The sequence below is a fragment of the Jaculus jaculus genome, chromosome 1 (genome assembly GCF_020740685.1).
Source record: "Jaculus jaculus isolate mJacJac1 chromosome 1, mJacJac1.mat.Y.cur, whole genome shotgun sequence".
NCBI classification, from domain to species: Eukaryota; Metazoa; Chordata; class Mammalia; order Rodentia; family Dipodidae; genus Jaculus; species Jaculus jaculus.
In genome coordinates, this window is record NC_059102.1 from 224,815,724 (window position 1) to 224,843,344 (window position 27,621).

The window sequence follows — 27,621 nt, forward strand, 5'->3', positions numbered from 1 at the left end:
TTTCATCCCAGCACTTGCAAGGCAGAGGTAGGAGGATCGCTGTGAGTTCAAGGCCACCCTGAGACTACCTAGTGAATTCCAGGTCAGCCTGAGCTAGAGTGAGACCCACCTCAAAAAACCAAAACAAAAAACAAAGAACAACAAAAATAATAAAGAGCGAGACAGATCCAAATGTGATGGCACGCTCCCTTAATCCCAGCACTCAGGAGGCAGAGGTAGGAGGATCTTTGTGAGTTTAAGGCCAGTCTGGGCTAGAGTGAGACACTGCCTCAGATAATAGAGAGAGAGAGAGAGAGAGAGAGAGCTCAAGCACAAGAGCAAGCAGCCCTTGGGAATGTCTTCTTTCAATGATGGAAAGTTGTACTGGGGAGGCTGGAAGTGACCATGGGCTCATGAGAGCATCCTGAGCATGGAGTCTTGGGTGGCTGGTTGAGCTTACCTGTGAGGCTTGCTCAGCAGGTGAGCTGGATTCACATACTGTGGGGTGATTGGTCTATGACCTTGTCAAGTCAGGGAGGGTCTATGAGGCCTTTTTCTTGCAGGAACATGGAAGCTAGACTTCCTGGGTGCCATGCATAGACCTCTGTGTACAGGAGGTGGGCTTCCTGGCTCTGTACTCTGGAGGGGACAGAGGCCCAGGCTGTGAGGAAAGGTCCTGTAGGCAGGTCTCGCTCTCAGGCTCTCTGCTTTGGCTGCGATTTGTAGCTTTGGTGTCTTGATGGTCCGTCTTATTCCACATGGAGCAGTTCCTGGTTGTCTTTCATGATGAAAATGGAGATTAGTGAACTGGTGCTGAGTTGTGCAATGATCCATGAATGGAGGTGTTTAAAACATCGTGATTGCGGTATGGTTAGAGAAGTGACCACCACTGCCTCAAACTCATGGCACTCCTCCTACCTCAGCCTCCCAAGTACTGGGTTGTCTGTTTTGTGTTTTTTCTTTTTTCCTTTTTATTGATAGCTTCCATACTTACAGACATAAACCATGATATTTCCCTCCCCTCCCCTACTTTCCCCTTCACAACTGTGCTCTCCATCATATCCCCTCCCTCTCTCCATTAGTCTCTCTTTTATTTTGGTGTCATTCATCTTTTCCTCCTATTATGAGGGTCTTGTGAAGATAGTGCTAGGCACTGTGGGGTTGTGAATATCGAGGCCAATTTCTCTCTGGTCAGTTGCATCTTAAGGAGTCTTACTCTTCCTTTGGCTCTTACATTCTTTTTTTTTAAAGACATTTTCTAATTTTTTTAGTAATCTTTTTTTTCTTTTCACAATTTTTATTAACGTTTTCCATGATTATAAAAATATCCCATGGTAATACCCTCTCTCCCCGCACTTTCCCCTTTGAAATTCCATTCTCCATCATATTACCTCCCCATCTCAATCATTGTACTTACATATGCCTCTTACATTCTTTCTGTCACCTCTTCCACAATGGACCCTGAGCCTTGGAAGGTGTGATAGAGATGTTTCAGTGCTGAACGTTCCTCCATCACGTTTTCTCAGCACTTTGGTGCCTTTTGGGTCATCCCAGTGGTCACCGCCACCTGAAAAGAGAAGCTTCTCTAACCAAAAGTGAGAGTAGCATTATTATATGGGTATGAACATTAAGTAAAGTTCCTGCAGGGCAGTTTGGTGAGCATAATATAGAGCAGGCATTACATTCTAATGCTCACGACCTCCCCCACCATAGGCTTTTGGTTAGGTTTTCAGTATTAGGCATATATTTCTTCCCATAGAGCAGGTCTCCAGTCAAATTAGAGAGCAGTTGTTTTCCCCATAACAGACATGCCACTATTATACCCATTAGCTCATTTGGCCTGGCTCACCAAATTTGAGGCTTGCAGTGTCCACTCTTTTCACCACTGATAGCTTCTCTCTCCCATAAGTCTGCATGCAGTACAACTTTTTCCAGCTTTCTGTCAGCTGATCTACCGGGAGAAGGTTTTCATCCCAGCCCCAGTTTGATTTCTCGGTGACCTTGCAGCCCAGCCATGTGGAGTCTTCAGCAATAGGGTCTTATTAACTATTCCTGGTGGGAAAACAAGAGCCTTATTGGCAATATAGCCTGTAATGTTTTGGGGGCGTCAGGGACCTACCTCCCTGATGAACAACTCACTAGAAGGTATCCCATCCCTGGCACTGAAGTTTTTCTATTAACAGTCTATGGCTTCTAGGTGTACCATTATTCAAAAAAGTAGGTTATCATGTGGCTTATTCACAATATCCTGAATTTTTTTTAATTTTTTTATTTTATTTATTTGAGAGAGACAGACACAGAAAGAAAGACAGATAGAGGAAGAGAGAGAGAATGGGCGCGCCAGGGCTTCCAGCCTCTGCAAACGAACTCCAGACGCGTGCGCCCCCTTGTGCATCTGGCTAACGTGGGACCTGGGGAACCGAGCCTCGAACCGGGGTCCTTAGGCTTCACAGGCAAGCGCTTAACCGCTAAGCCATCTCTCCAGCCCCTGAATTTTTATTACCCTCCCCCCACACTCCTTTTACTCAGTCTCTTCCCCTGACCTCTGTTAGGCCATTCCACCTGCAGTAATCTGTCCATCTACATAGGTACAGTAACATCCCCTGAAGTCCTCCCCTCTCCTCCCTCCCTTATAGCCCTTTACTAGCTTACTGGCCTCTGCTACCCATTTTTACTCCAACTCACACACAAGTCTGAACATTTGTAACTATGATCCACATATGAAAGAAAACATGTGACATTTGGCTTTCTGGGCCTGGGTTACTTCACTTAATATAATCCTTTCCAGATCCATCCATTTCCCTGCAAATTTCATAATTTAACTTTTATTTACTGCTAAATAGATATCACTACATAGCCCAGGTTGGTCTTGGACTCACACTCTTCCTGCCTCAGCTGCCTGCTTACTATTGATTATAGGCCTGTTCCACCATACCCAGCTCTTTAAGATTTATTTATGTGAGGCAGGGTCTCACTATGTAGCCCAGGCTGGCCTCAAACTCAAAGCACTCCTCCTGCTTCAGCCTCCTGAGTGCTGGGGTTAAAGGTGTGTGCCACCAGGCCCAGTTAGGTCTAAAGTTATTAGCAAAAATCAAGGGCAAAGCCGGGCATGGTGGCACATGACTTTAATCCCAGCACTCAGGAGGCAGAAGTAGGAGGCTCGCCACGAGTTCGAGGCCGCCCTGAGACTCCTTAGTGAATTCCAGGTCAGCCTGGGCTACAGTGAGACCCTACCTCAAAAAACAAACATAAAAAAACCCAAAAATCAAGGGCAAAGATGTGGCTTGAACAGGGTGAGTGGTTCCCTGACCCCAAGGGTAGAGAAGGGATCAAAACATGCCAATGAAGCTGGGTGTGGTGATGCATGTCTTTAATCCCAGCACTCTGGAGGCAGAGGTAGGAGGATCGCCATGAGTTCAAGGCTACCCTGAGACTACATTATGAATTCCAGAGCAGCCTGGGCTAGAGTAAGACCCTACCTGGAAAAACCAAAAAAAAAAAAAAAAAAAGTTCTGATGGTTAGAGCATGAGTCTTTGTGAACCCCCCCCCCCCACAAAACTGAGAGCAGAACAACCCCAGGGCCAGCTATGGCTTAAGGTCAGTGGCCAGGGATGTGTCTTGATGCTGCACCTTGGGCAGATGATGTGTGGAAGAGGAGGTGGGACAAGCAGGCATTCTCACTGTCCAGGTGGGCATCGTGCCTTCCCACCCATGCCGGCCGCTGCTCTTGGGTCCAAGGCAAACACAGGCAACGGGACGGCCCACCCCTCCTGGCTGGTAGAATTCCACCTGGCCAGTTCTGTCCCCAGCATAACCTCCTCTTTGCAGCTGAAATGACTCTTTGTAAAAGCAAACCTCAAACAAGGTTAGTTTTCAAATTGCTTTTCTCCAAAGTGCATTTTGGTTTAATCCAGTGCATTTTATTTTTTTTCTCCCTCACCACCATTAAGAAGAGCGCTACAACCAGAAACCTGAGACAGACGAGATGAACGAGGTGGAAACAGCCCCGGCTCCCGAGGAAAAGCAAGTCTGGGTCCAACCGAGGGTGGTCAAACCCACAAAACCCAAGAAGACCCCTGCCATCAGCTACATGAGTGAGTCAGTGTGCCTGCCCCCTAGCCACCTCGGAGACAGGGGGGTGGGGGAGGTTTTCTTTGGGTCTGGTGGTGTGGGGATCTGGGGCGCCGACAGCCTCTAAGTCCACAGACAGCGAGGGCTGCTGAATCGTGGCAGGCCAGGGTGTAACCACAAGTCAGTTTTTCTCAAAATGGTATTTTTAAGTCTCTAAAAGCAAGCATTATGGGAGGTGTGCTGGAATGGCCGTCTTTCCTCCATAGATATTTTAAGGTTAGGCCTTCCTGGGTCCTTTCAAAGGGAGTCTGGGCTGAGGTTAGGTACCTCTGGAATGCACTGGTCTCCGAGAGAACACAGTACAAGCCAGACATCCACGCATCCTTCCAGCCTTTTCTTGACTTTCTGTGGCTCTGCTCATCCATGCTATGGGGGTGACGGTATCTATGGCAAGGTGATTAAGAGAGTCAGTTACTGGGGCATGGGCCACCCAGAGTCGGTGGAGAGGCCCCTGAACTTTGAGACTAATGTGCATTACCTCCAATCCACACTCGGGTGGGGCACTGACTTTTCCTGGAGACTTCTGGAAGTCACCAAACACAGACTGTCTTGTACTTACCTCTTGCCTTCCTGGCCCCTGAACACATCACCTTCAGAGGCTTTCTGCTTCTGCTGCCTCGCTGTCCTGTTGCCCGGCCCCGTATGTGGGAACCAGCTGCTGTGGCCAAGGACAAGGCTGGTAGGGTTCCCTTTCAGTCCTGTGACAGAGGACATAACAGAGGACTCACCCAGAGGAAGGCATGTCTGTTCTTCTTGCAATCCCCCAATTTTTCTCAAAGATCTTCTTCCCCTATCAAGCTTTCTCTTTTTGGCCTTCAGACATCTTGCTAAACCTGTAGCCATTCTATAGTGGCTGATGCCCTTGCCTACCCAGAAGTTTAAGAGAACCAATAACAATGTAAATTAAAATCTTTTTTTTTTTTTTGAAGTAGGGTCTCACTCTAGCTCAGGCTGACCTGGAATTCACTATGGAGTCTCAGGGTGACCTCGAACTCTCAGTGATCTTCCTACCTCTGCCTCCTGGGTGCTGGGATTAAAGGCGTGTGCCACCACGCCCGGCTAAATTACAATCTTATTTCTTCTTTTTGTAAACAACAACACTGCTTCCAGTCTCTGGTATAAGCCTGTATTTAAAAAGTGGGAAAGGTTTACACAAATCATCTTAGCTGTGAAGGACACTGCTTGGGTGAGAACAGCTGGGACTCATGTGTCCAGTCTGGAATGAGGGGTCATCTTCTTTACCTCCTTAAGAGTTCTGTCCCCATATAAGTCACACCCCCATGTAAGCAAGTCCTACCCCTGTGGGCCTCTCCCTTGTAAATTCCACTGCTTGCAGGTCCCACCTCCCTTGTAAGTCCTGTTTTCCCAGAGCCCTTTGGGCACGTTGGACACCAAGTGTATATCAGGCACCCCTCAGGGCCATACTTAGTTCTCATTTGAGGCTAGCACTCTCACTGTCTCCAGTATCTGTGCACGGAAAATGGATCTTAGAGGAAAAGAACTTATCCAAGGTCACATACTCCCATTGCATTAAAATGGTGAGTCTACACACCTAATCTTCCCAGTACTCAGGAGGCTGAGGCAGGAGGATTGAATTAGAGGCCAGTTCTAGGCTACATAGCAAGACCTTGTCTAAAAACTAAAAACAAAACCAAAAACAAAATAGAGAAAGGGTAGCAAAGTGATGGCTTTGGGATTTGAGCCTTCTACTGAAGCCCATAGCCGGGAGGTCTTGCTCTTACTTGTTCTTGGTGTGGATTCCAGAACATTCCAGATCATCCCTTGTAGTGGGGGCAGGGTCTTCAGCACACCTTCTGGTTTCTTACTGTGACAAATGTTCCCATGTATCTTTCCTAGCCCAAGTGGTCCACTGTGACACCAAGATGAAGGACAAGTGTAAAGGTTCCACGTGCAACAGGTGAGGACCGGTTGGGTCGCCTGGGTGAGTGCTTAGATGCTGAACTTGAGAAAGTGTCATTCCTGAGGCTTCTGCTCAGGGACATTGACACATTCTGAGATGACGGGGCTAGAGTGTTGATTTTAAAGCCCCAGTCAGGAAATGTTATCTGGCCACCTGGGCTGCAAGCACTGAGTGAGATGTGTGGTGATATTTCTCCACCTGCTATGTAGTCCAGATCCTAGTGCCTCGCAGGGTCTCCTGAGGAGTGTGCCAGCCATATAGATTCTGGAGCTCATCCTGCTGGTGTTGAGTGTTACCTTGAGAGTCCTGGAGCGGAGGGCAGTTTTCCAAGCTGTGCCTGGGGTAAGATGGCTAGGCCCTAGAAACATTGCCCACTATACAAGAACTAAATCCTTGGCAGGGGTGAGGTGGCAACGTCTGAGAAGAGCCGATATACTTACCAGAGATTGACTTTTCCTGGCTTTAGCACTCAAAGTCCTAGGAGCCCAAGGGGGTCCTGGGCAAACCAAGAGGCTTGGGTGCCCAGCTGTGAAGGTGGTTTAAACAGTCTTTCAGAGAGAGGCTCAGGGAGTTGGTTCCCTTTTACAGAGCTTAAAGGGACCTGTGACTTATCAGTCAGTCTCACCTTGCTCCCCACCCCTCGGTCTGTCCTTGCAATCAGTGTCTGCTGACCCAGCCCAGGATTCTTGGCAGATACTTGCATTACAGATGTGCTGTTTATCAGCGTACAAAAGAGTTCCCAAGCTGTAGACTTGCCAGATATGTATGTAGCAGACCTGTTATAAACATGTCATAAACAAGAAGCTCTTGTCTACTTCTTTTAAAAAATTTTTTTTGTTTTATTTTTATTATTTGAGAGCAACAGACAGAGAGAGAAAGAGTCAGAGAGACACAGAGAGGAAATGGGTGCACCAGGGCCTCTAGCCACTGCAAACGAACTCCAGCTGCATGCGCCACCTGTGCATATGTCTTACATGGGTCCTGAGGAACCAGGATCCTTAGGCTTCACAGACAAGTGCTTAACCACTAAGCCATCTCTCCAGCCCTTTGCTCCTTCTTTTGCCCAAGTTGGGGGCTCTGTCCTGTCCCTCTGTGCTGGAGTTACTGTGGGGGAGTCCCAAATTTTGAACACAGGACTGCTGTCAGGGCTGAGCAGGGCAGAGCTGCTTCCTAATGGCCCCAGCAACTGGAGAGCCCGGTGCATTGAATGGGTCATTAGCCAGTGGAGGCATATGTTTTGTTGTTCATTTTTATTTATTTATTTGAGAGTGACAGAGAGAAAGAGGCAGATAGAGAGACAGAGAGAGAATGGACACGCCAGGCATTTGATTCAGTCCATTCAGATGCTGAAGAACTCAGCCAAGAAAAGCATGCCATATTACTTATTTTTTATAGGTTTTTTTTTTTTTTTGAGGTCAGATCTCACTCTAGCTCAGGTTAACCTGGATCTCACTCTGTAGTCCCAGGCTGGCCTTAAACTCACAGCAATCCTCCTACCTCTGCTTCCCAAGTGTTGGGATTTAAAGGTGTATGTCACCGTGCTTGGCAAATGTAGTTTTGTGCGATTGGCTGCTGGTGGGAGAGCTATGTCATCAGGGAGGGGATGTTACCTGTCTTCCTATAAATTAGTTAGTCTATTTGAAGAAGCTGTTGAAGCCTCGGGGATCACTGTGAGTTTGAGGCCACCCTGAGACTACATAGTGAATTCTAGGTCAGCCTGAGCTACAGTGAGACCCTACCTGGTGGGGAGGAGGGGGAGAGCTGTTGAAAGAAGAGGGTGGCTCAAAACCCTACCCATGGGAAACTGTTCCAGGGTGGATGATGTTGGGAGCATTCCCAAGCAGAAGTTGAGTATCTATATATAAACACTCTCAGTGGTCTGCAGTTAGAAGATGTGCCTTAGCTCTAAGCCACAAGCATGAGGGCAGCCCAGCCTCACCATGGAAATGAAAGCCGCTGTTTGTTTGTTTTTTTATAAAAAACAAAACATATCTTTAGAAAATACATTACAAATAATCCCCAAAACTGAATTAACAGAGTATAAAGAAAAAAGCAAGGTGCTGGAGAGATGGCTTAGCAGTTAGTTAAGGCACTTGCCTGCAAAACCTGAGGACCCAGTTTCAGTCTCCCAGTACCTATGTAAGCCAGATGCACAAGGTGGTACATGTGTCTGGAGTTCATTTGCAGTGGCTAGAGGCCATTCTCTCTCTCTCTTTCTGCCTTCCTCTCTTTCTTCCTCCCTCTCTCTAAAATACATAAATAAATAACTAAATAAAATATTTTAAAAATGCATATCCAGAGCTGGAGAGATGGCTCAGCAGTTAGGGCACTTGCTTACAAAGTTTAAGGACCCACGTCTGACTCTCCAAATCCCACGTAAGCCAGATGTACAAAGGTGAGGCAAGCACAAGGTCGCACATGCCCACTAGGTGGCGCATGCATCTGGAGTTCAATTGCAATGGCTGAGGCCCTGGCATGCCAATTCTCTCTTGTCTGTCTGCCTGTCTCTCTCTCTCTTTAAAAAAATTCTTAATAAAAGAGTATCCTAGAACCTCCTCAATTTTATACATTTCCTTCTAGTCCTTTCTCTGTGCAGATGGGGCCTAGTCCTGCTCATGAAATTCACTAATCATTTCCCAAAGTCTCTAAAGATCCTTGACACACTTCATTTTTAGTAGCCACATGATCCCTTGGTATATGGCTCCACAAAGCTACATTTGACTGTTTCTCTGTCACCTGTTGACATCTGTCCAGTTTTCATAAGTCGCAGTACACTTGGAGTGTGTGTTCAAGTCTGCCTTGCTGGCTTTTGCTTGGAATTTATTCCTAAGCAAGGTGATCTGGAGGTCTATGAACATGAATCTCAAGGCTTTCCTACAGTTTGTCTCTGTCGAGAGAAGGAGCCTCATTACTGAGTTTTTAAAAATTATTTATTTTTTTGCTGGGTGTGGTGGCGTCCACCTTTAATCCCAGCACTAGGGAGGCAGAGGTAGGAGGATCACTGTAGTTCAAGGTCACCCTGAGACTATGTAGTGAATTTCAGGTCAGCCTGGGCTAGAGTGAGACCCTACCTCAAAAGCCAAAAACCAAAAAAAAAAAAGGCAAAAAATACTTATTTTCTCATTTGAGAGAGGGAGAGAGTGTGAATGGGTGCATCAGGGCCTTCAGCCACTGCAAACGAACTCCATATACATGTGCCACCTTGTGCATCTGGCTTATGTGGGACCTGGGAAATTGAACCTGGGTCCTTTGGCTTTGCAGGTACGTGCCTTAACCTCTAAGCTGTCTCTCCAGCCCATTACTAAGTTTTTATTATTAAAACATACACACCCACACACATTCTGACAGAGGTGGAAGCAGAAGGATCAGGGGTTCAAGGTCAAGCTCTATTACATAGTGAGTTGGAAGCCAGTCTGGGATACATGAGACCTTGCCTCAATCAGTCAAACAACCCCCAAACCAAAACTCCTTGCAGTGTGATCCCTCCATAATGGCTTCACCTTTTTGTTTGCACATCTGACAGCTAGGAACAGGGGGTAGCGATGACCTTGAAGCCCTCCGCCTTTGTCTGTGGCTTGTTTGTCTTGAGTACACGACAGGGGTCATTAAGACTATTGTGAGACAGACCTGTAATCCTAGCACTTAGGAGGCTGAGACAGAAGGATTTCCACGAATTTCATACCAATCTGGGCTACAAAGTGAGTTCCAGGCCAGCTTGGGCTAGAGTGAAACTCCTGTCTCATATAAACAAAATCCAACCAAAGTCTCTTGTATGTGATTGCAAGTTTCACTGTGGGTCCAGGGGGACTGTGACTTGATGAAAGCATGGGAATGGCACAAATGGAACTTCTCTGAGTATAGTTAGAGATCTGGTAGGGAAAGCCTGGCTGCATCCCCCTGAGATCTAATCATGTGCTTTTCTCTGAACACCATCCTTATTGTCTGTCAGGTACCAGTGCCCGGCAGGCTGTGTGAACAGCCAGGCGACCGTTTTCGGATCCCTGTTTTATGAAAGCGTAAGTGTGACTACCATGTAGTTTAGGCAATGGGGAGTTTTCATAGGGAAAGGTATTTTCTCCACTCCTTAGTCAAAGCTGGTGCCTGAACTGGTGGATCCGCAGGAGCTTGTGGGCTGGCACTAGCTAGTGGAGCCAATTTTGGGAAGTGGGGTTCAATGTCACAAAGTCAGGCTCCACGTCAAAGCTGGCATCCACGTGGTTGGCTTAGTGGGGAGAAAGGGCCACTTGTCACACTCCTCACTGGTAAGGCAGCTCAAAGGAGCTCTTTAGGATTAGCCACCCGGGAACCAAGACATGGTGAAGGACAGCACTGACAGTGGGGTGGGGTGTGTTTTGGTCTGTCATTTTGTCTTTTAGTAGCTTGGGGACAAATGCCTGGGATATTTCTGACAGCTTAACAGAGTGGATTTATGGTTGTCCCTCCCCTCCACAGTCGTCCAGCATATGTCGGGCTGCTGTCCACTATGGTGTCATCGATGACCGAGGAGGCCTGGTGGACATCACCAGGAATGGAAAGGTGCCCTTCTTTGTCAAGTCGCAGAAGAACGGCGTGGAGTCTGTGAGGTAGCCATTCTGACACATGCTTTCCATCGGCGGAAGGGTTTGGGTCCCTGAGACCTAGATACCAAGACAGATGAGGAGCCAGGAAGACCAAAGACCGCCAAGCCCCATAGCCCAGACTCATGCTGGGGGAGCTAGCTGAGCCGCTCAGGCAGCTCTGGATTCTGGCCGGGACTCACCTGCTTGAGCTCCAAATCCTACATTCTCCAGCCTCCTGGTCACTGAGTATAAGACAGGGAAAGTGGTTGGTGGGTCCAGGAATGTGTGGGCAGACTCTTGACTGTGTCTTTCCCTACTCCCTAAAGAATGAGATTTTTTTTTTTACTTTTTAATTTTTATCTATTTGTTTATTTATTTTGGGGGGTTTTCAAGGTAGGGTCTCACTCTAGCTCACACTGACCTGCCATTCACCATGTAGTCTCAGGGTAGCCTCGAACTCATGGTGATCCTCCCGAGTGCCAGGGTTAAAGGTGTGTACCACCATGCCTGGCTTTTTATTTTTTTTTAAGCAAAATTTTATTTCAGGGTTTTCATTGTTTAAATATGTATACAAGTCAAGCATCTCTTTAAATTTTATTTTTTTGAGTCAAGCATCTTTAATTCCACAATCTGATATGCTGGTGTACTGATGCACACTGTCATCCCAGGCTGAGGTGAGAGGATTGAGGGCTTGAGACTAGCTTAGGCTCCAGAGATAGACCCTGCCAGAAAAAGACAAGAGCACGAAAGAGAGGAAAATAGAAACAAAAAGAAATGCTCTTAAATCTGAAGTGCTGGATTTCAGAGCATCTCAGACACTGGGTTTGAGTTGGGGATGCCCAGCTGGTGAAGTCTATGCAGATACCCCCAAGTCTGACACATTTCTGGTCCCAGGCAGTTCCAGTAAGGGGTCCTTTTGGGTCTTATTCTATATTTACATTTCTCCAAAGTAATGTTTGTCACCTGGGAAGGGAGGACAGCTGTGGGTGGCCAGGCCACCCTGTGGAGCCCAGTCCTGCCCCATGTCCTTCTCCTGTGGACCTTTGGACCATTTTTCTACCCCTCCCTGGGGGCCACACCCTCATGCACACTAGGGTTTCAGGGCTGACCCCAGCTGTTCCACATTTGAGCCGTTAATCACTAAGAATGGGATTAGTCCCTCACCCAGGTCCAAGAGAAATAGATCTTACACACTTTCATTTCTTGGAGGGAAGTTGTTTCCTTATTTACTTAGACACGGCCTGGCTATGTAGCCCAGTGGCCCAGGCTGGCCTCAAACTCCTGATCCTCTACCTCAGCCTCCTGAGTTTGCAGGCGTGACTATCACATGGGCTTCATCACATGCATTTAAAAACATTGATTCTTTGCTAGACATAGTGACTCACACTTATAATCCCAGGACTCAGGAGTTTGGGATAGGAGGATCACTGTGAGTTCAAGGCCAGCTTGGGCTACAGGGTGAATTCCAGGTCAGCCTGGGCTAGTGAGACCCTACCTCCAAAAACAAAAATAAGCAATAAAAACAAAACAAAACAAAACAAAAACCCCACACACATTTATTCCGGCTGTGGCAGGAGCATTGCCACAAGTTCGAGACCAGCTGGCTACGTAAGACACTGTCTCAAGAAACCAAAGGAGAAAGAGAAAGAACTAAAAAGGAAACTTTTATTCCAAGAAGGGGTAGGCTTTACCAGGATGCTAGAGGTGTTCTTGGCAGAATAAGTTAAGCAGCTTTACTCTAGAATATTCTAAGAGCTTTTGGGCTCTCATGCTTCAAGCAGGGATGTGTGGGGCAGAAGCTGCTATCAGATAGGCGTGTGTGCCCTTTCAAAGCCCTGTGTGCACTGACCCGAGATTTCCTTTCCAGCAAGTACAAGCCTTCCAGCTCATTCATCGTGTCAAAAGTGAAAGGTAAGCTGGCCAGGCTCCATGGGTTACCTGGGATTTCCCTGGAACTTTCCCTTCCCTTAGTCATTGTTTTCGTGTTTATCACGCCAGCCCATCATATTCTTCAACAAAGAAAAAGGTTTTTTTCCAGGAGGTTCCACTGAAGTGGCCATTTCTGACCAATTTCTTTTTGGAGTGGGGGTGGATGGAGGAGGTGGGGTTTTTTTGTTTGTTTGTTTTGTTTTTTAAGCAGGATCTCACTCTAGTCCAGGCTGATCTGGAATTCACTGTAGCCCCAGGCTGGCCTTGAAGTCACAGTGATCCTCCTACCTCAGCCTCCTGAGTGCTGGAACTAAAGGTGTGCTCCACCACGCCCTGGATGGCTGAGTCAGAAACACAGTGCTGCAGATACCAGTGGAATGCCGCCATCAGGAGAGGGAGACATGGGGAAGTATGGCAGACATCTGCCATCTCTGGTCCTGTTTTTTTTTTTTTTGTTTTTCAAAGTTTCTTTTTTGTTTTAATTTTTATTTATTTATTTGAGAGAGAGAGATAAAGGGGTAGAGAGAGAGAAGGGGCACGCCAGGGCTTCCAGCCACTGCAAATGAACTCCAGATGTATATGCCACCTTGTGCATCTGGCTTACGTGGGTACTGGGGAATTGAACCAAGGTCCTTTGGCTTTGAAGGCAAGCACCTTAACTGCTAGGCCATCTCTCCATCCCGGCCCTGTTTTTTTTTTAGTTTTAAATTTGTGTGTGTATATGCACACATGTACATGCCATTGCATGTGTGAGGAGGTTGGAGTACAACCTTGGGGTGTTGGTCCTCTCCTTCCAATCTTGTTTTACTTAGGGTCTTTCTCTCTCTCTCTCTTTTTTTTTTCTTTGAGATAGCATCTCACTCTAGCCCAGGCCGACCTGAGATTCACTTTGTAGTCTCAAGCTGGCCTCAAACTCACTGCAATCTTCCTACCTCTGCCTCTCCCCCAAGTGCCTGGATAAAAGGCATGTGCCACCATGCCAAGCTATTTTCTTTCTTTCTTTCTTTCTTTCTTTCTTTTTTTTTTTTTTTTTTTTGGTTTTTCAAGGTAGGGTCTCACTCTAGCCAAGGCTGACCTGGAATTCACTATGGAGTCTCAGGATGGCCTCGAACTCACGGCGATCCATCTACCTCTGCCTCCCGAGTGCTAGGATTAAAGGCATGCGTCATCATGCCCAGCTCCAAGCTATTTTCTTAAGTAGAAACTTTGTATGGATATATTTATGTGTTGGCCCCATAATTTCCCTCCTCCCTGCCTCCATTCCACTGAGGGCCCTCCTCAGTGGGGTTTGTTAGAATGGGGAATTTATTAGAGAGACATGAGAAATAAAAACAAGAGAGAAAGCCCCGCACAGACTATATTTTATTGGAGGGACAGCAGCTCTCCTGGGATGAAACTGCTGATGCAGCGTTCTAATGTGGGACATAGTAGAGATGTATAGAGTGAGGGATGGGGGGGTGTCTTTGGGAGTGAAGAATGGGGGAAAGGTAAGGCTAATCGCCTGCCCAGGTGGCCCGATGGCTCTTGAAGCCGGATCTTTGAGTTATGAACTTGCTTTGTAACGATGTCCCTTATCATCCTATGGTCCCGGAAAGTTCTGTGGTCCACTGAGCTCAGTGGTCCGAAGCTAGTGGTTCCTTAATCCTTCAAGATCGCTGGTATTTACCCTGAAGGCGTAGGTGATGAGTTGTGAGAGCAGCAGTCGGTCATTGTTGGGTAAGGGGGCAATGCCCCTGGATGTGCCCTCGCATCCTGTGGTTCTTACAATCTTTCTGTCCTTTTTTCCACAAAATTCCCTTGGTGGGTGTGTTTTAATTCTACCTTAGTGTTGAGCTCTCAGCAGCTTCTGGATTTCTGCTCTGGTGCATTTTGAATGTCCTCAGGGTTTGTCTCCATCACCCTGGCCCAGGTTGTCAGGCTTGCCATGGAAGCAGTGCTCTTGCTCTTCTCTCCAGTTCCTCTGTGGGCTCACCTGGGCCCTGGCTGCGTGTGAGGGCTGGCTCATCCACTGGCAGGGAGTCAGCTAGCTATTCTTGTCATGTTGGTAGATTTTGGTTGTCCTCGGTTCCCGCTGCCTTCTGGAGCAAACAGACCCAAACATGCCATGCTTCTCACCAGCCCGGAGTACCTCCATTTCTTCTTTCTGCTGCTAGGAAGGCCTATGTAGCTGATCTGAGCCTCAGGACAATCCTGACTCCACCTCCCATTGCTCCAAGCGCACTGGGATTATAGACGACTGCTTGTCCAGCTTTACTTGAGTGCTAGGGATTTGAGTTCCAGTCAGCAGACTTGGGAAGCAAGTGAGCCATCTCCCCAGGTCCTCTGGTCCAGCTTTTTATTTTATGTTGTATTTTAAAACTTTTTATTATTAATTTATTGTTTAAATATTTTATTTTTATTTACTTATTTGACAGAGAGAAAGAGGCAGAGAGAGTAGAGAGCAAGGGAATGGGTGTATCAGGGCCTCCAGCCTCTGCAAATGAACTCCAGACACATGTGCCACCTTGTGCATCTTGCTTCTGTGGGTCCTGGGGAATCTAACCAGGTTCCTTTGGCTTTGCAGGCAAGCGCCTTAACTGCTAAGCCATCCCTCCAGCCCTAATTTTTTTTTATTGACAACTTCCATAATTGTAGACAATAACCCATGGTAATTCCCTCCATCCCCCCTCCACTTTCCCCTTTGAGACTCCACTCTCCATCATATCCCCTCCCCCTCTCAACCATCTCTCTTTTATTTTGATGCCATGATCTTTTTTTCCTATTATGATGGTCTTGTGTAGATAGTGTCAGGCACTCTGAGGTCATGGATATCCAGGCTATTTTGTATCTGGAGGAGCATGTTGTAAAGAGTCCTACTCTTCCTTTGGCTCTTGTGTTCTTTCTGCCACCTCTTCCACAATGGACCCTGAGCTTTAGAAGATTTGATAGAGATATTTCAGTGCTGAACATGCCTCTGTCACTTCTCAGCACCATGGTAACTTCTGAGTCATCCCAAGATCACTGCCATCTGAAAAGATAAGCGTTTCTAACCAAAAGTGAGAGTAGCATTAATACATGGGTATGAACCTTAAGAGAAGTGCTTACTGGGAAGTTTGGTGAGCATAGTATATACATTTAGCCAGACAGCAGCAGACATTACACCCCTAGGGCTCATGACTAGCCCTGTTGTAGGTTTTCACTATCAGGCATGTATTTCTTCCCATGGAGCAGGCCGCCAGTCCAATTAGAGGATGGTTGGTTTCCCCCATAACACACATGCCACTATTGCACCCATTGGCTCATTTGGCCTGGATGGCCAAATTTAAGACTTGCAGTGGCCACTGTTGAGTATCTCCACTGGTGATTTCTTTCTCTCCCATTGAACTGCATGCAGTGTGGCTTTTCCCAGCTTTCTGTCAGCTGGTCTATATGGAAGAGATTTTCAGCTTAGCTCCAGCAAGGTTTCTCATTGACCTTGTAGCCCAAGTATGTGGTCCAGCTTTTTAAAAAAAATATTTTATTTTCAGCCAGGCATGGTGGCGTACGCCTTTTATCCCAGCCCTCAGAAGGTAGAGGTAGGAGGATTGCTGTGAGTTCGAGGCCACCCTGAGACTACGTAGGTAGTTAATTATAGGTCAGCCTGAGCTAGAGCAAGACCTTACCTCAAACAACAACAATATATATATATATATATTTTTTTTTCTTTCATCTATTTATTTATTTGACAGAAAAAAAGAGAGAGTGAGAGAATGGGCATGCCAAGGCCTCCAGCCTCTGCAAATGAACTCCAGATGCGTGAGCCCCCTTGTGCATCTGGCTAATGGGTCCTGGGGAATCAAACCAAGGTCCATTGGCTTTGCAAGTAAATTCCTTAACTGCTAAGCCATCCCTCCAGCCCAGGTCCAGCTTTTTATATTGCTTCATGTTTACTTGTGTGGAGGGTAGGATGCCTGGATGGGAGAGCAGGCTCTAGCCACCAGTGCCCAAACTGGCCAGGCTGATGGTGCCTGGCATCAGCTGGAGCAGGCAGGGATATATCCACACAGCACCCCTGCCTACAGGTGTGTCCTCCCCTTGGGGAAAAGCAGCTCTTCTCACTTGCCCATGAGGCAGGAATATCTGCTTAGCTACCTTCCTAAAGCTGTGTGCTATTACAAGCCAGATGTGGTAGTGCACACCCATCATCTTAGCATGAGGCTGGTAGAGGCAGGAACATCAGATATTCAAAGTCATCATGGCTAATAGTGAGTTTGGGACCCACCTGGGCTCTGACTCCATGTCAAAGGACCAGCCAGAAAACAAACAGATAACCAACAATATGTAGTTGTGACTTTGTTTTCTCATTTCCAAAAGCATGTCCATATGTTTCAGAATATTTGGAAATGCTGAGAAACATCTTTGAAAGTATCTGAAAAATATCAGCATAACCTAAGTGATATTGGTGAAAGATAGCCATTATGAACAAAGCCCTTTCTTTTGCTGAGAAGCTGCAGAACCTATGGGCTGGCCAGTGACAGACTAGCTGAGGCTGGCAGATGCTAGCCGATAGGCCAAACCTTCCCATTGCTTGTTTGTCAGTAATGTTTTATTGGGATGCAACCACATTCATTCATTTTTACATCACTTGTGACTGCTTTCCACTAAGGCAGCAGCATGGTGCTCACATAGACAACAGGACCCAGAAAACTGAAAATATTGTTGTGTCCTGTCCTTTAAGAAATAGCCTGATGGGCTGGAGAGATGGCTTAGCGGTTAAGCACTTGCCTGTGAAGCCTAAGAACCCCAGTTCGAGGCTCGGTTCCCCAGGTCCCACGTTAGCCAGATGTACAAGGGGGCGCATGCGTCTGGAGTTCGTTTGCAGAGGCTGGAAGCCCTGGCGCGCCCATTCTCTCTCTCTCCCTCTATCTGTCTTTCTCTCTGTGTCTGTTGCTCTCAAATAAATAAAAAAAAAATTTTAAATTAAAAAAAATAAAATAAAAAAGAAATAGCCTGATAGGCTTGGTGGCCCATGTTTGTGATCCAAACACCCTGGAAACTGAGGCAGGAGGATCAAGGCTGAATGAAAATGCCTGTCATGGGCCACAGATGGCCAGTGTGGGATCTGCTGCTTAAACACAAATGACCACGACAGGCAGAGATACCTGCCTGTGCTTGGCAGGCTAGATTCTCAGAGGTCAGAGATGGGGACATGGGCTGTGATGAGGTGGGTCCCCAGGCCATGAGGTCTCCAGGTTCCAGGGCTCAGAGACGGGAGACAGAGGCTGTGATGAGATGGGACCCTGTGAGGTTTCAAAGTCCCTTAGCTTTTCTGAGGCCCAGATTCCCCAGGAATTTCACAGGTGACAACTTTGAGGACAGGCTTCTAAACCAAATGGCACTGTTGAGTGAAGATTAGGTTAGTTCCCTGGAGAAACCAAATGTGTGTGTGGGGGGGGGGTGGTGATACCCCATCTACAGACACACTCTGCCTTGAGTCTGCCCCCACCAAGTGGCCTGCGTGGGGTAGGAGCACCCACTGAGTGTCTGTCCGGGACCCCAGGACCTGACTCTTTCCCTTTGTCTCCTACTCTTAGAACAAGACTTGGACTGCCACACCACGGTGGCTCAGCTCTGTCCTTTTGAAAAGCCAGTCACCCACTGCCCAAGGTAAGTTGTGGGAGGCTCAGGGCTCCTCTCTTGTGGGTTAGGGGCTCTGGCTGCGGTCCCACTCTGCCTACGCTGGGCCTGAGAGGAAGGCTCCATGCTGTGTTGTGCCCAGAAGTCAGGCTTTCTGCACTGAAAGTCAGGGAGCCTCTAGCTCTTCCCCGGTAGGCCCCCACTCTTGATCCAGCAAGGTGAGTGAGGAGCATTCATTGTCCTGGGGTCGGCAAAGACTCCAGAACCTCAGCAGATGGAGAGAGTAGTGCCCCCCGGGGCTGTGCTCCTGCTTGGGTAAACATGACTGAGGATGTGGCAGTGCCCCCTTCACTCACTGGAGTGGGTTCTCCTTGTCAAAGTGACTTGTTTCCCTCTAAGCCCTCAGGCATGTCATCCTCCTGCCTCAGACTAGTCAGGAAGTTCTAGAAGCTGCTTCTCCTTGTCCCCTTCCAATGAGATTATTGTGTCTTGCTCTTGTCTGATCTTATTTATTTTGCCTTTGTGTGTATTTATGTGTATAACATACACACGTCAGTGAGTGTGCACGTGGCGCATTGTATATGTGGATGTCCGAGGACAAGCCCAGGTGTGTGTTCTCGCCTTCCCCCTTGTGTGAGGCCGGGCCACTTGCTCACCATGGGGTTCCCCAGGCTAGCTGCCTGGGGACTCCTGGACACTCTCCTGTCTCCTCCTGCCTGCTTGCCCAAGGCGTGCTGGGATTACGGATGCTCCCGTGATAGCGTCCAGCTTCACGAGGGTTCTGGGGAGCTGAACTCGGGTTGTCGCACCAAGTGCTCTGCCCACTGCTCAGTCACCTACCCACCTGGCCTTGTTTCACTGCTTCCTAACCCTAGAAGGGGCTTTTTTCAAAAAGCGAGCATTATTGAAGTGCAGAGTAAAATCCACCCTGAGGGAGATGGCTTGGCTTGTTGTGACACATGCTCAGCAGGCTGCTGTCACCACAAAGATAAAGAACACAGGGGTCTGAGGAGATGGATCAGCGATTAAGGTGCTTGTCTGCAGAGCTTAATGACCAGAGTCCCATTCCCCAATACCCACATAAGGCTAGATGCAGAAAGATAAGGACTATTGTCATCATCCCAGAAAGGACCCCGTGGCCAGTTGCCCGTCCCCGTCCCTGGACAACCACAATCTGCCTTCTGTCCCTGCAGCAGGGCCTTAGCCATTGTGGTTCTCAGAAGGTGATACCTCGTAGCTCCAAATGAAGGGTGTCCTAGTGACATATCTGTAAAGTTCCCAAAGGGACACAGAAAATGGCCCCCTTCCTGGACTCAGCAGAGAGGCGTCCTACGAGCCAGCCATCCTGAGCTGTGGACACACTTATTTGTCATACACTGTTCCTCAGCCACCAGAAGACATGGCAAAGCGAAGATGCCCTTGGGTCAAATCAAGCTCTCTGACTTAGCCCACTGTAGTTGCAAATGTCGTGGTGCCCCCTGTGCCCTGGGCTAAGTGCTCTGAGGGCAAATACAGCTGCCTTGGACGCTGGGTGATGTAGTGTCCCAGGAGCCTTCACATGGCTTGTAGATGGTGGATTCTAGAAGGGACAACAGGTGGAGAACCCCCAGGTCTGCTGAGGGGAGAGTCCAGGAGGGTGAGGGTGGGGACAGAAGGCTGGGGCCTGCCACTCCCAGAGTGCTCTCCCTAGCTTCCAGCCCACTTGAGTGCTCAGAAGGAAATAATGTCAGAAAATATAAATACAAAACCTTCACAGGACAGTGTCCAAATGTAACATTCCAGGAGAAATAGAATTTGAGTTCTTCGACTCAAATCTTTTTTTAAAAAAGTCTAGGCACACAGGCCCTGTTCCTTTCCCCCAAGGACTGCCTCACTCCTGCTGCCTGGCTTTGGCTTTCTTCCCACCAAGCATCCGGCCTGTCTCAGGGCCAGGTGGCTTCCAGCCGCCATCTTGGCTTCTTGGTCCCTGGGCTTGGCCTGTGGTAAAGTGTTCCAGATAGACACAAAGGGCCTTTTCTTAAGCACAGCGGTTCATGCTTTCTTCCTGGTGTGGTGCTCGCCAGCCACCTGGGGCCCACCCATTTCCAGTTTGAGGCGCCCTCTTCATCCCCTGGGCCATCAGTTGGGATGTGGCCACTGATGCCATGGTGACCCAGCCCTTCCCACCTCACGTTATCAGTGCTCTCTTCTAGAGTATTCTGTGAGTCACTGAGGTGGGGACCCTCCACCCTTTCCTCTCCCACATAGAAAAGAGGTCTATTGATAATAATCTGCCATACCCACAGCAGAACCTGGGCAACACCCAAGTATGGGAGGCCCATGACCCAACATGCAGCTCTCTTGGGATTTTATTCCCTTTTGCTTTCTTGTTTCTGCATGTCTTATTGTATAGCATTTAAAAGTGCTACATACATGTTTACCATTGCTAAAGTGAAAGAATTTTCCTCTCTTCCTCCCTTCCTCCCATCCTCTTTCCCTTCCCCCCTCCCTTCTGCAGTAAGGGGGTAAAGCCAGGGCTTCCTGCAAGCTTAGCTCATACTCTGCTACTGAGCTCATCTCTAGTCCCCCTCCCCCATTGTCTTTCTTAAAAAACAATATGACCAAGGCTGGAGAAATGGCTTAGCCGTTAAGCGCTTACCTATGAAGCCTAAGGACCCTGGTTCGAGGCTCGATTCCCGAGGACCCACGTTAGCCAGATGCACGAGGGGGTGCACGCATCTGGAGTTTGTTTGCAGTGGCTGGAAGCCCTGGCGCACCCATTCTCTCTCTTGCTCTCTGCCTATTTCTCTCTCTCTCTCTCTGTCGCTCTCAAATAAATAAAAATAAAACAAACAAAAACAATTTATAAAAAAACAATATGGCCAGCCATGGAGGCGCATGCCTTTAATCCCAGAACTCAGGAGGCAGAGGTAGGAGGATCACTGTGAGTTCAAGGCCACCCTGAGATTACATAGTGAATTCCAGGTCAGCCAGGGCTAGAGTGAGACCCTACCTCGGAAAAACTAACAAAACAACAATAACAACAACAACAACAACAACAACAAAAAAAAACCAAGATGGCAAGGTGGTTTCCTTTAGAAAGAATTTGAGTCTTCAAGTTCACACGCAGAGAATCAGCTCAAAAAGTTGTCTTTCCTTGCTGGTGGCTCCCCTTCTACAAACACGTCTTGTTTTCCAGAGTCCACTGTCCTGCGTACTGTAGAGACGAGCCATCCTACTGGGCCCCAGTGTTTGGAACCAACATCTACGCAGACGTGAGTATGCCGCCTTCTCAGTGGCCACCTCGGAAACCAGCCCCGGGTTCTGTAAGCAGAAACCCAAGATTTCGCACCAGGGCCACTGTTTCAATTTAGGTCACTCGGCTGTGTCTACAGCTGTGATCTCATTCATGGATGCGTCAGGACTCCTCCTGTTTGTCCTTATGAATCCAAGGACAAGTGTGTCCATGGGGTGCTTCTGTGGATGCTGGTCAGGACTCTTCCTGCCTTGCACACTGTCAGCTATAAGCACACAGGAAAAAAGAAATACAATTACCCCTTTGCTCATTTGATGAAACAACTGTGATATTGACACTGGTCCTCGGTTGTTCCTCCCTGTCTTGGTCATGGAAGCTGACTTTTCTTATGTGGACCCCCCCAGAGCTCAACCTATCCCCTCTGCTTGTCCAAGGCTCAGGACATGGTGACTCAGAAGACCGAGTGTGGTCCCCTCTCTGCTGCCAACTGCTTGCATGCTCTTGCCAGCTTGTTTTCCTCTCTGAGGAGTGGCTCAGAGCTGGGGTTGTCTCCTCTAAGGAACCTTCTAATCCTAACACCCCCAACATCTGATCAATGTAGTATCACTTGACTGCAGTTAGTATAGCTCTCCACCTTTTCTTATCCTTGTCCTCTCCCCTCCCCACCACCATCTTTGCCTCCATATGTCTTCAATTGTCCCATCTTCCTGTAAATGCCATGTCACTTTGTGCTGTAAGGTCAAGGCAGCCTTTGTGACTAAGCTTTTTTTCCTCTACGTTTTACTTTCCTTTTTATGAGTCTTTCTTTCTTTTTCTTTTCTTCTGGAAAACTGTTTAGCCAAAATTAAAGGTTAGAACTTTTATGAAGAGTAAAATAATATGTATTGATTGTTACAGTAAAGATGTCAAGTCAATTTTGCTCTTAAAAGACAAAGATTATAGGCTGGGGTTGTAGTTCAGTGGTAGAATGTTTTCCTAACAGAAGGTCCTGGATTTCATTTCCAGAACTTAAAAAAAGAATGTTCCAGGTTGTGATTTTAAAATGATTTCAAAAGAAAATGATGTGTGAGACTTCTTTAGTCAGTAAAACAGAGAAGCAGCCATATTGCTTCTTTTTCAACTTTATATTAACCACCTCTATACCTATGGGCAATATACCATGAGCAGAAGCGCCTCCCACAACTCTTCTTTCCCCCTCCAAAATGCCCCCTTTACTCTTTCCTACTACTCTTTTTTTAATTTTGATGCCATCATTTTTTCCTCCTGTTAAGCAGGTCTTGTGTAGGTAGTGTTAGGCACTATGAGCTCATGAATACCACAGCCACTTTGTGTCTGGAAGACGGCATTGTAAGCAGTCCTCCCTTCTTTTGGCACTTACATTCTTTCCACTGCCTCTTCTGCAGTGGTCTCCGAGCTTTGGAGCATGGGATAGAGATGTGTGTCTTGCTTAGCGCTGTACACTCACTCCACTATTGAAGTGGAATTTAAGTGGAAGTGCACTAGTTAAGACAAGCAGTTCTCATGCACAAGGCAGGAGAGACAGCTGATGATGAGACATGAAGATAAAATCCATTTGCATCAAACAACGTCAATGCTAACCATATAAATCAAAAGAACACAGTTAGAAATCAAAGGTCAGGCTCTCTCCTTTTTCCCCACAGAAAGCTCTGTGGAAGTACTAATATAACACTGCTTTCTGTTCAATACCTACTATGGTTAAGTCCTTTTAAAACACCTTGTAGGGCTGGAGGGATGGCTTACTGTTTTAGGTGTTTGCCTGCAAAGCCAAAGGACCCAGGTTCGATTCCCCAGGACCCATGTTAGCCAGAGGCACAAGGGGACGCATGCATCTGGAGTTCGTTTGCAGTGGCTGGAGGCCCTGGTGCTCATTCTCTCTCTCTCTCCCTCTCTCTCTCTCCACCCTCTCCTCCCTCTTTCTCTGTCAAATAAAAAAATATTAAAACACCTTGTTTAGGTATCCTTATCCCCACTTTGCAAAGGAGAAAACCAGGGCTTAGAACAACCTGACCCAAGTCACATAGCAGCATGGCAAACGAGAAGGTGTCTGTCCTTTCCCTGTTCTGCTGTGACATGCCTCAAGCCACCCACTCACCATGGCACTGACGTGGACAGGGATGTAGGGAAAAGCCTGGACGTGGTCTCCGCTGCTTGCTAGGCTTTCCAGCGTCTACAGCCACTCACTTATGACAGAGCTTGGCACACAGTAATTACTCAATCAGGGTTTGTGGAATAAATGAAGACACTGCAGTATTCAATGCTAAAGATGGGGGGGAGGGAGGGAAGAAGAGGTTTAGAAAGCTGGAGGGAGAGTGGCAGGCAGGAGAGGGGGAGGAAGAAAGCCCTCCTCATCCCTGAGGCTCTTTGCTGGCCTCAGTTTCTAGGTCATTTTGTGTTCTGGGAAATGATGCTGCTCTTGGAAAATGTCTGTTTAGCTAGGATTTATTTTGGGAGCGTCATCTTCAGACCTCGCAGGGCCTTGCTCTTCACAGAAGTGCTTTCCTGGCAGCTGCTCCCTCTGTGGCAAGCTGGGCAGGAGCGTCTGGCCAGGCTCGGGCAGAGGGCCGGGGTCAGGGGGCCAAGCTTGCCCCAGCCAGGGCACTCACCAAAGCGAATGTCAGGCCAGCCTTGACTCCTGAATTGCAATTTCCTTTTCCCGTTCCCTGATGCTCCAATAAGCTCTCAGGTGTGGGGTGTCAGAATCTCGCGGAGCCCCTGTTCTGACAGGTCCTCTCCGCCCCACCCTCTGCCATTCTGACTCAGTGTTCCTGGGTGGAGCTGGAGAACTGCATTTCCAACCCAATCCTGAGTGACATGATTGCTGCTGGCTGGGGACTGCTTTTGAGGATCCCCGAACAGGCAAGGACAGTCCCTTGAGTGTTCTCAGTCGTGGTGATGGCAACAGTGGTGTTTGCCTTTGGCTGGCCATTGGCAGTGTGTGTTCACACGCCCTTACCGTGCACGGTGCCCCGTGCCCTGGACCTCACCTAGCGGGCACAGTCGCCTTTCGTTCCTCAGATTCCTACTCCTCACTCTGACCATGGGCAGGGCATTTGGCTCCTGACCCTCAGGCTCCATCTGTGGACAAGGACTCTTAGTGGCAGCTCCCTTTAGACTTGTGATGTCAACTCCTAGCCTCTTACTCCCCTTTCAGAGCTGGGGGTGTCCTGTGCAGTCACACTCCAACCCCTGCCTCCGATTACAGGACCCTGTAACACTACTGGGCCCCCTGGATGAACCAGGTAATCTCCCAGCCTCAAGATCCTTAACTTAATCCCACCTGCGAAGCCCTTTGGCTATTCCCAGGTCTGAGTGTTAGGCTGTGGTCAGCTTTGGGGACCATTGTCCTACTGACCACAGAAGCAGAACCCTCCCTCAACCTGGCTTTGGTTGGCATCTGCAATCCCTATGTTGTCTTGGCAAAGTTATAGAATCAGCAAGCCCAGCTTGTGGGCCCGAGAGGTGGGAATAATGGTCACCCCCACTCTCCTTTACATTAAATGACATCATCGGTCACAGCCAGAAATATAGGATCCTCAGGAGCAGTGGTGGTTCCTGCCCAGTCAGATCAGCCCAGCTCCAGCTGTGTCTCCCAGAACCTTCTGCTGGGAGACCGTTAAAATGCGAGGCTGGGGCTCTCCAAAGCCACCAGACACAGCAGGGTGGGAGGGTTTGGGGCAACGGGACATCATCATTGTGGAAAGACCCCGTAGGTGGTCCCAAGGGGCAGTGAAGATGGAGACCACTGTTTGGTAGCACAGCTCAGAAGAGTATTGGCTGGCACACGCAAGGCTCTGGGTTCCATCTCCAGCACTGTAAAAAGTAAAGATGGAGACACGCTCCAAGCTGATAAAGCCAGGGCCATGTTTGACACAGCTGAGGAAATGGTCATGGACATGGCCAGAGGGAGGTGACTGTAGCTTCCAACCTTGAGTGGTCATTGAAATCACCTGGTCCTTGGCTAGGGCCACCTAGATCTACCCATCCCTGGAGGAGCCTGTCCAGCTTTGAGAAATGTGGATCGGTCACCTTGATACAACACGCCCTGATCCACCTTCTACTGAATAAGTGAAGACCTTTATGAACAGTGAAATGGAGGCCTTGCCCCAGGCCTGAGCTACCTGATGTCTAGCAAATAGTACCCTCACCACAGCTTGAGCCCCAGAACTTGCCCGGCACAGGGGTTCCTACCTGTGTCCACGGTCTCCTGATTCATCGTGACTGTAGCCACCCTGCCCCGAGAAATGTTCACCCCTACCCGGGGGCCTTAGCATGAGCTGTTCCCTCACGTAGAATGCTCTACTTACAGATATTTCCGTGGCTGCAACTGGTACCTTTTTGTTTTGTTTTTTTGTTTTCGTTTTTTGAGGTAGTGTCTCACTCTAGCTCAGGCTGACCTGGAATTCACTATGTAGTCTCAGGGTGGCCTCAAACTCATGGCGATCCTTCTCCCTCTACCCCCCTAGTGCTGGGATTAAAGGCATGCGCCACCACGCCTGGCCTGGTACCTTTTGGTCACTCGTGACAACTCTCCTAAAACAGCCCCTCCACCCGGTTATCACATGTCATTCCTTGTATATTTATCTTCCTGCCTCCCTCTGGCATGGAGCAGGGGCTTTATTTGGTCCCTGCTGAGTCCCCCAGAGGCTGACACATTGTAGGTACCCTGAAACTTATTTGTGGAGCAGATCACTGGCCAATGCTAGAGGCAGTAGGGGTCAAGGTGTTTCCTAGGGCTGTGTTCAGTGGCTCCCATGAGGATCCAGGCGATGGTGAACTTGGCGAGCTTGACCCAGGGGTCTGGGCCCCAGCCCTGACCACTGCCTCTTGTCGTTGCAGACTTCCAGCATCTGTAAGGCAGCCGTGCATGCGGGCGTCATCAGCAACGAGATTGGTGGTTATGTGGACGTGATGCCTGTGGACAAAAAGAAGACCTACGTGGGCTCACTCAGGAACGGGGTGCAGTCGGAGAGGTAGGGCCTATGTTCAGACCTGGAAGTCCATCAGTCTTTAAAACACAGCTGGAGCCAGGTGTGGTGGTGCATGCCTTTATTACCAGCCCTTGGAAGACAGAGGTAGGAGAATCGCTATGAATTTGAGGCTAGCTTGGGACTACGGAGTGAATTCCAGGTCAGCCTAGCCTAGCGTGAGACCCTACATTGAAAAACAAACAAAAAACCCCAGAACCCACAGCTGGGTAGACGAGTGTTCTTCCTCACCATGGCATGTAGGTCAAGCCTGGGGTCTTGTTTACTTTCAGCTTTTTGGTTTCTAAGTAAGAACATTTAATATGTGTATACTCTGTGCATGTTCATGTGTGCAGGTATGTAGAGGGGGCATGCACGTGTATGAGATCAGAGGACAGACTCAGGTATCATTCTTCAGATTCTGTCTGCCTTTTCTGAGACAGGCTCTCTCATTGGCCTGGATCTAACTGATTAGGCCAGACCAGCTGTGACAGTCTGCACACAGATGCAGTGACATGGTCTTGTTTCTTAATCTCAGGCCATGTCTGATGTCCAGATACCTGGCTCTGCTTAGGGTTAGCCTGGTCATGCTAAGCCTAGCAGACGTGCTCTCTGAGCCTCAGTTTTCTCATCTGTGAAGTGGGGACAATAGATGCAGGTGACTGACACCTGCTTGAGGTTGCAAGTAACTGAGATGCCTCCTACTCTCAACTTGGTGACCGGATCTGTTGAGATGGGGCCTGATGATGACAAGCTGATGGGAAACCAAGATTATGCCAGCTCTGGCTTGTCTCTTATGGTACCAGAGCTGTCCTTTAGGTCTCCTCCATGTCTTTGGTAATTACAGTGTGAAACGCTTTGGGTGGTCATAGTATGAGATGGCTGGCTGGGGGAGGTTAAGGTCTCTTTCTCCTGGGAGGGGGTCTGATCCCATGGTGATAAGCACCCTTTTGGGGGAACACTGGTACACACCACAACTGTTACCACAGCAGTGACTCACTGGACCTCCAAGGCTTTGGGATGATGGTCTGGAAGGGCTGGACCATTGGCTTCACATGGCTGCATTCTCACACGCTGCTGTCTGAAGAAACAGCAACAGCCCAGATGTCCAAAGACTGACATTCCTACCCTGGGGTTTCCTCCTGAGAGTTCACGGTCGCTGAGAGGCCCAGCACTTCCCCGAGAGGACAGTGTTGGGGGCTTGGTGTCTTGCTAGTTTACTTGGGCTGCTAACCCAGATAGGATGCCCTGGGGAAAGGCTGTCTACTTCCTCACGGTGCTGGAGG

The 27,621-nt window shown here is 48.3% G+C and overlaps 1 protein-coding gene across 2 annotated transcripts in view; it reads left to right on the forward strand.

Moving 5' to 3' along the window:
* The window catches only part of Crispld2 (cysteine rich secretory protein LCCL domain containing 2), a 78,993-nt gene that overhangs the window by 35,314 nt on the left and 16,058 nt on the right, over positions 1-27,621 (forward strand). Inside the window, exons 7-14 of one of the 2 annotated variants that reach the window (XM_045159887.1) lie at positions 3,931-4,074; positions 5,969-6,029; positions 9,982-10,048; positions 10,485-10,615; positions 12,459-12,502; positions 18,073-18,145; positions 21,294-21,369; positions 26,208-26,341. In XM_045159887.1, the coding sequence (XP_045015822.1) occupies positions 3,931-4,074; positions 5,969-6,029; positions 9,982-10,048; positions 10,485-10,615; positions 12,459-12,502; positions 18,073-18,145; positions 21,294-21,369; positions 26,208-26,341 (730 nt within the window). The remainder of the gene's footprint in view (positions 1-3,930; positions 4,075-5,968; positions 6,030-9,981; positions 10,049-10,484; positions 10,616-12,458; positions 12,503-18,072; positions 18,146-21,293; positions 21,370-26,207; positions 26,342-27,621) is intronic. The other variant, XM_045159888.1, reaches the window with a different exon arrangement.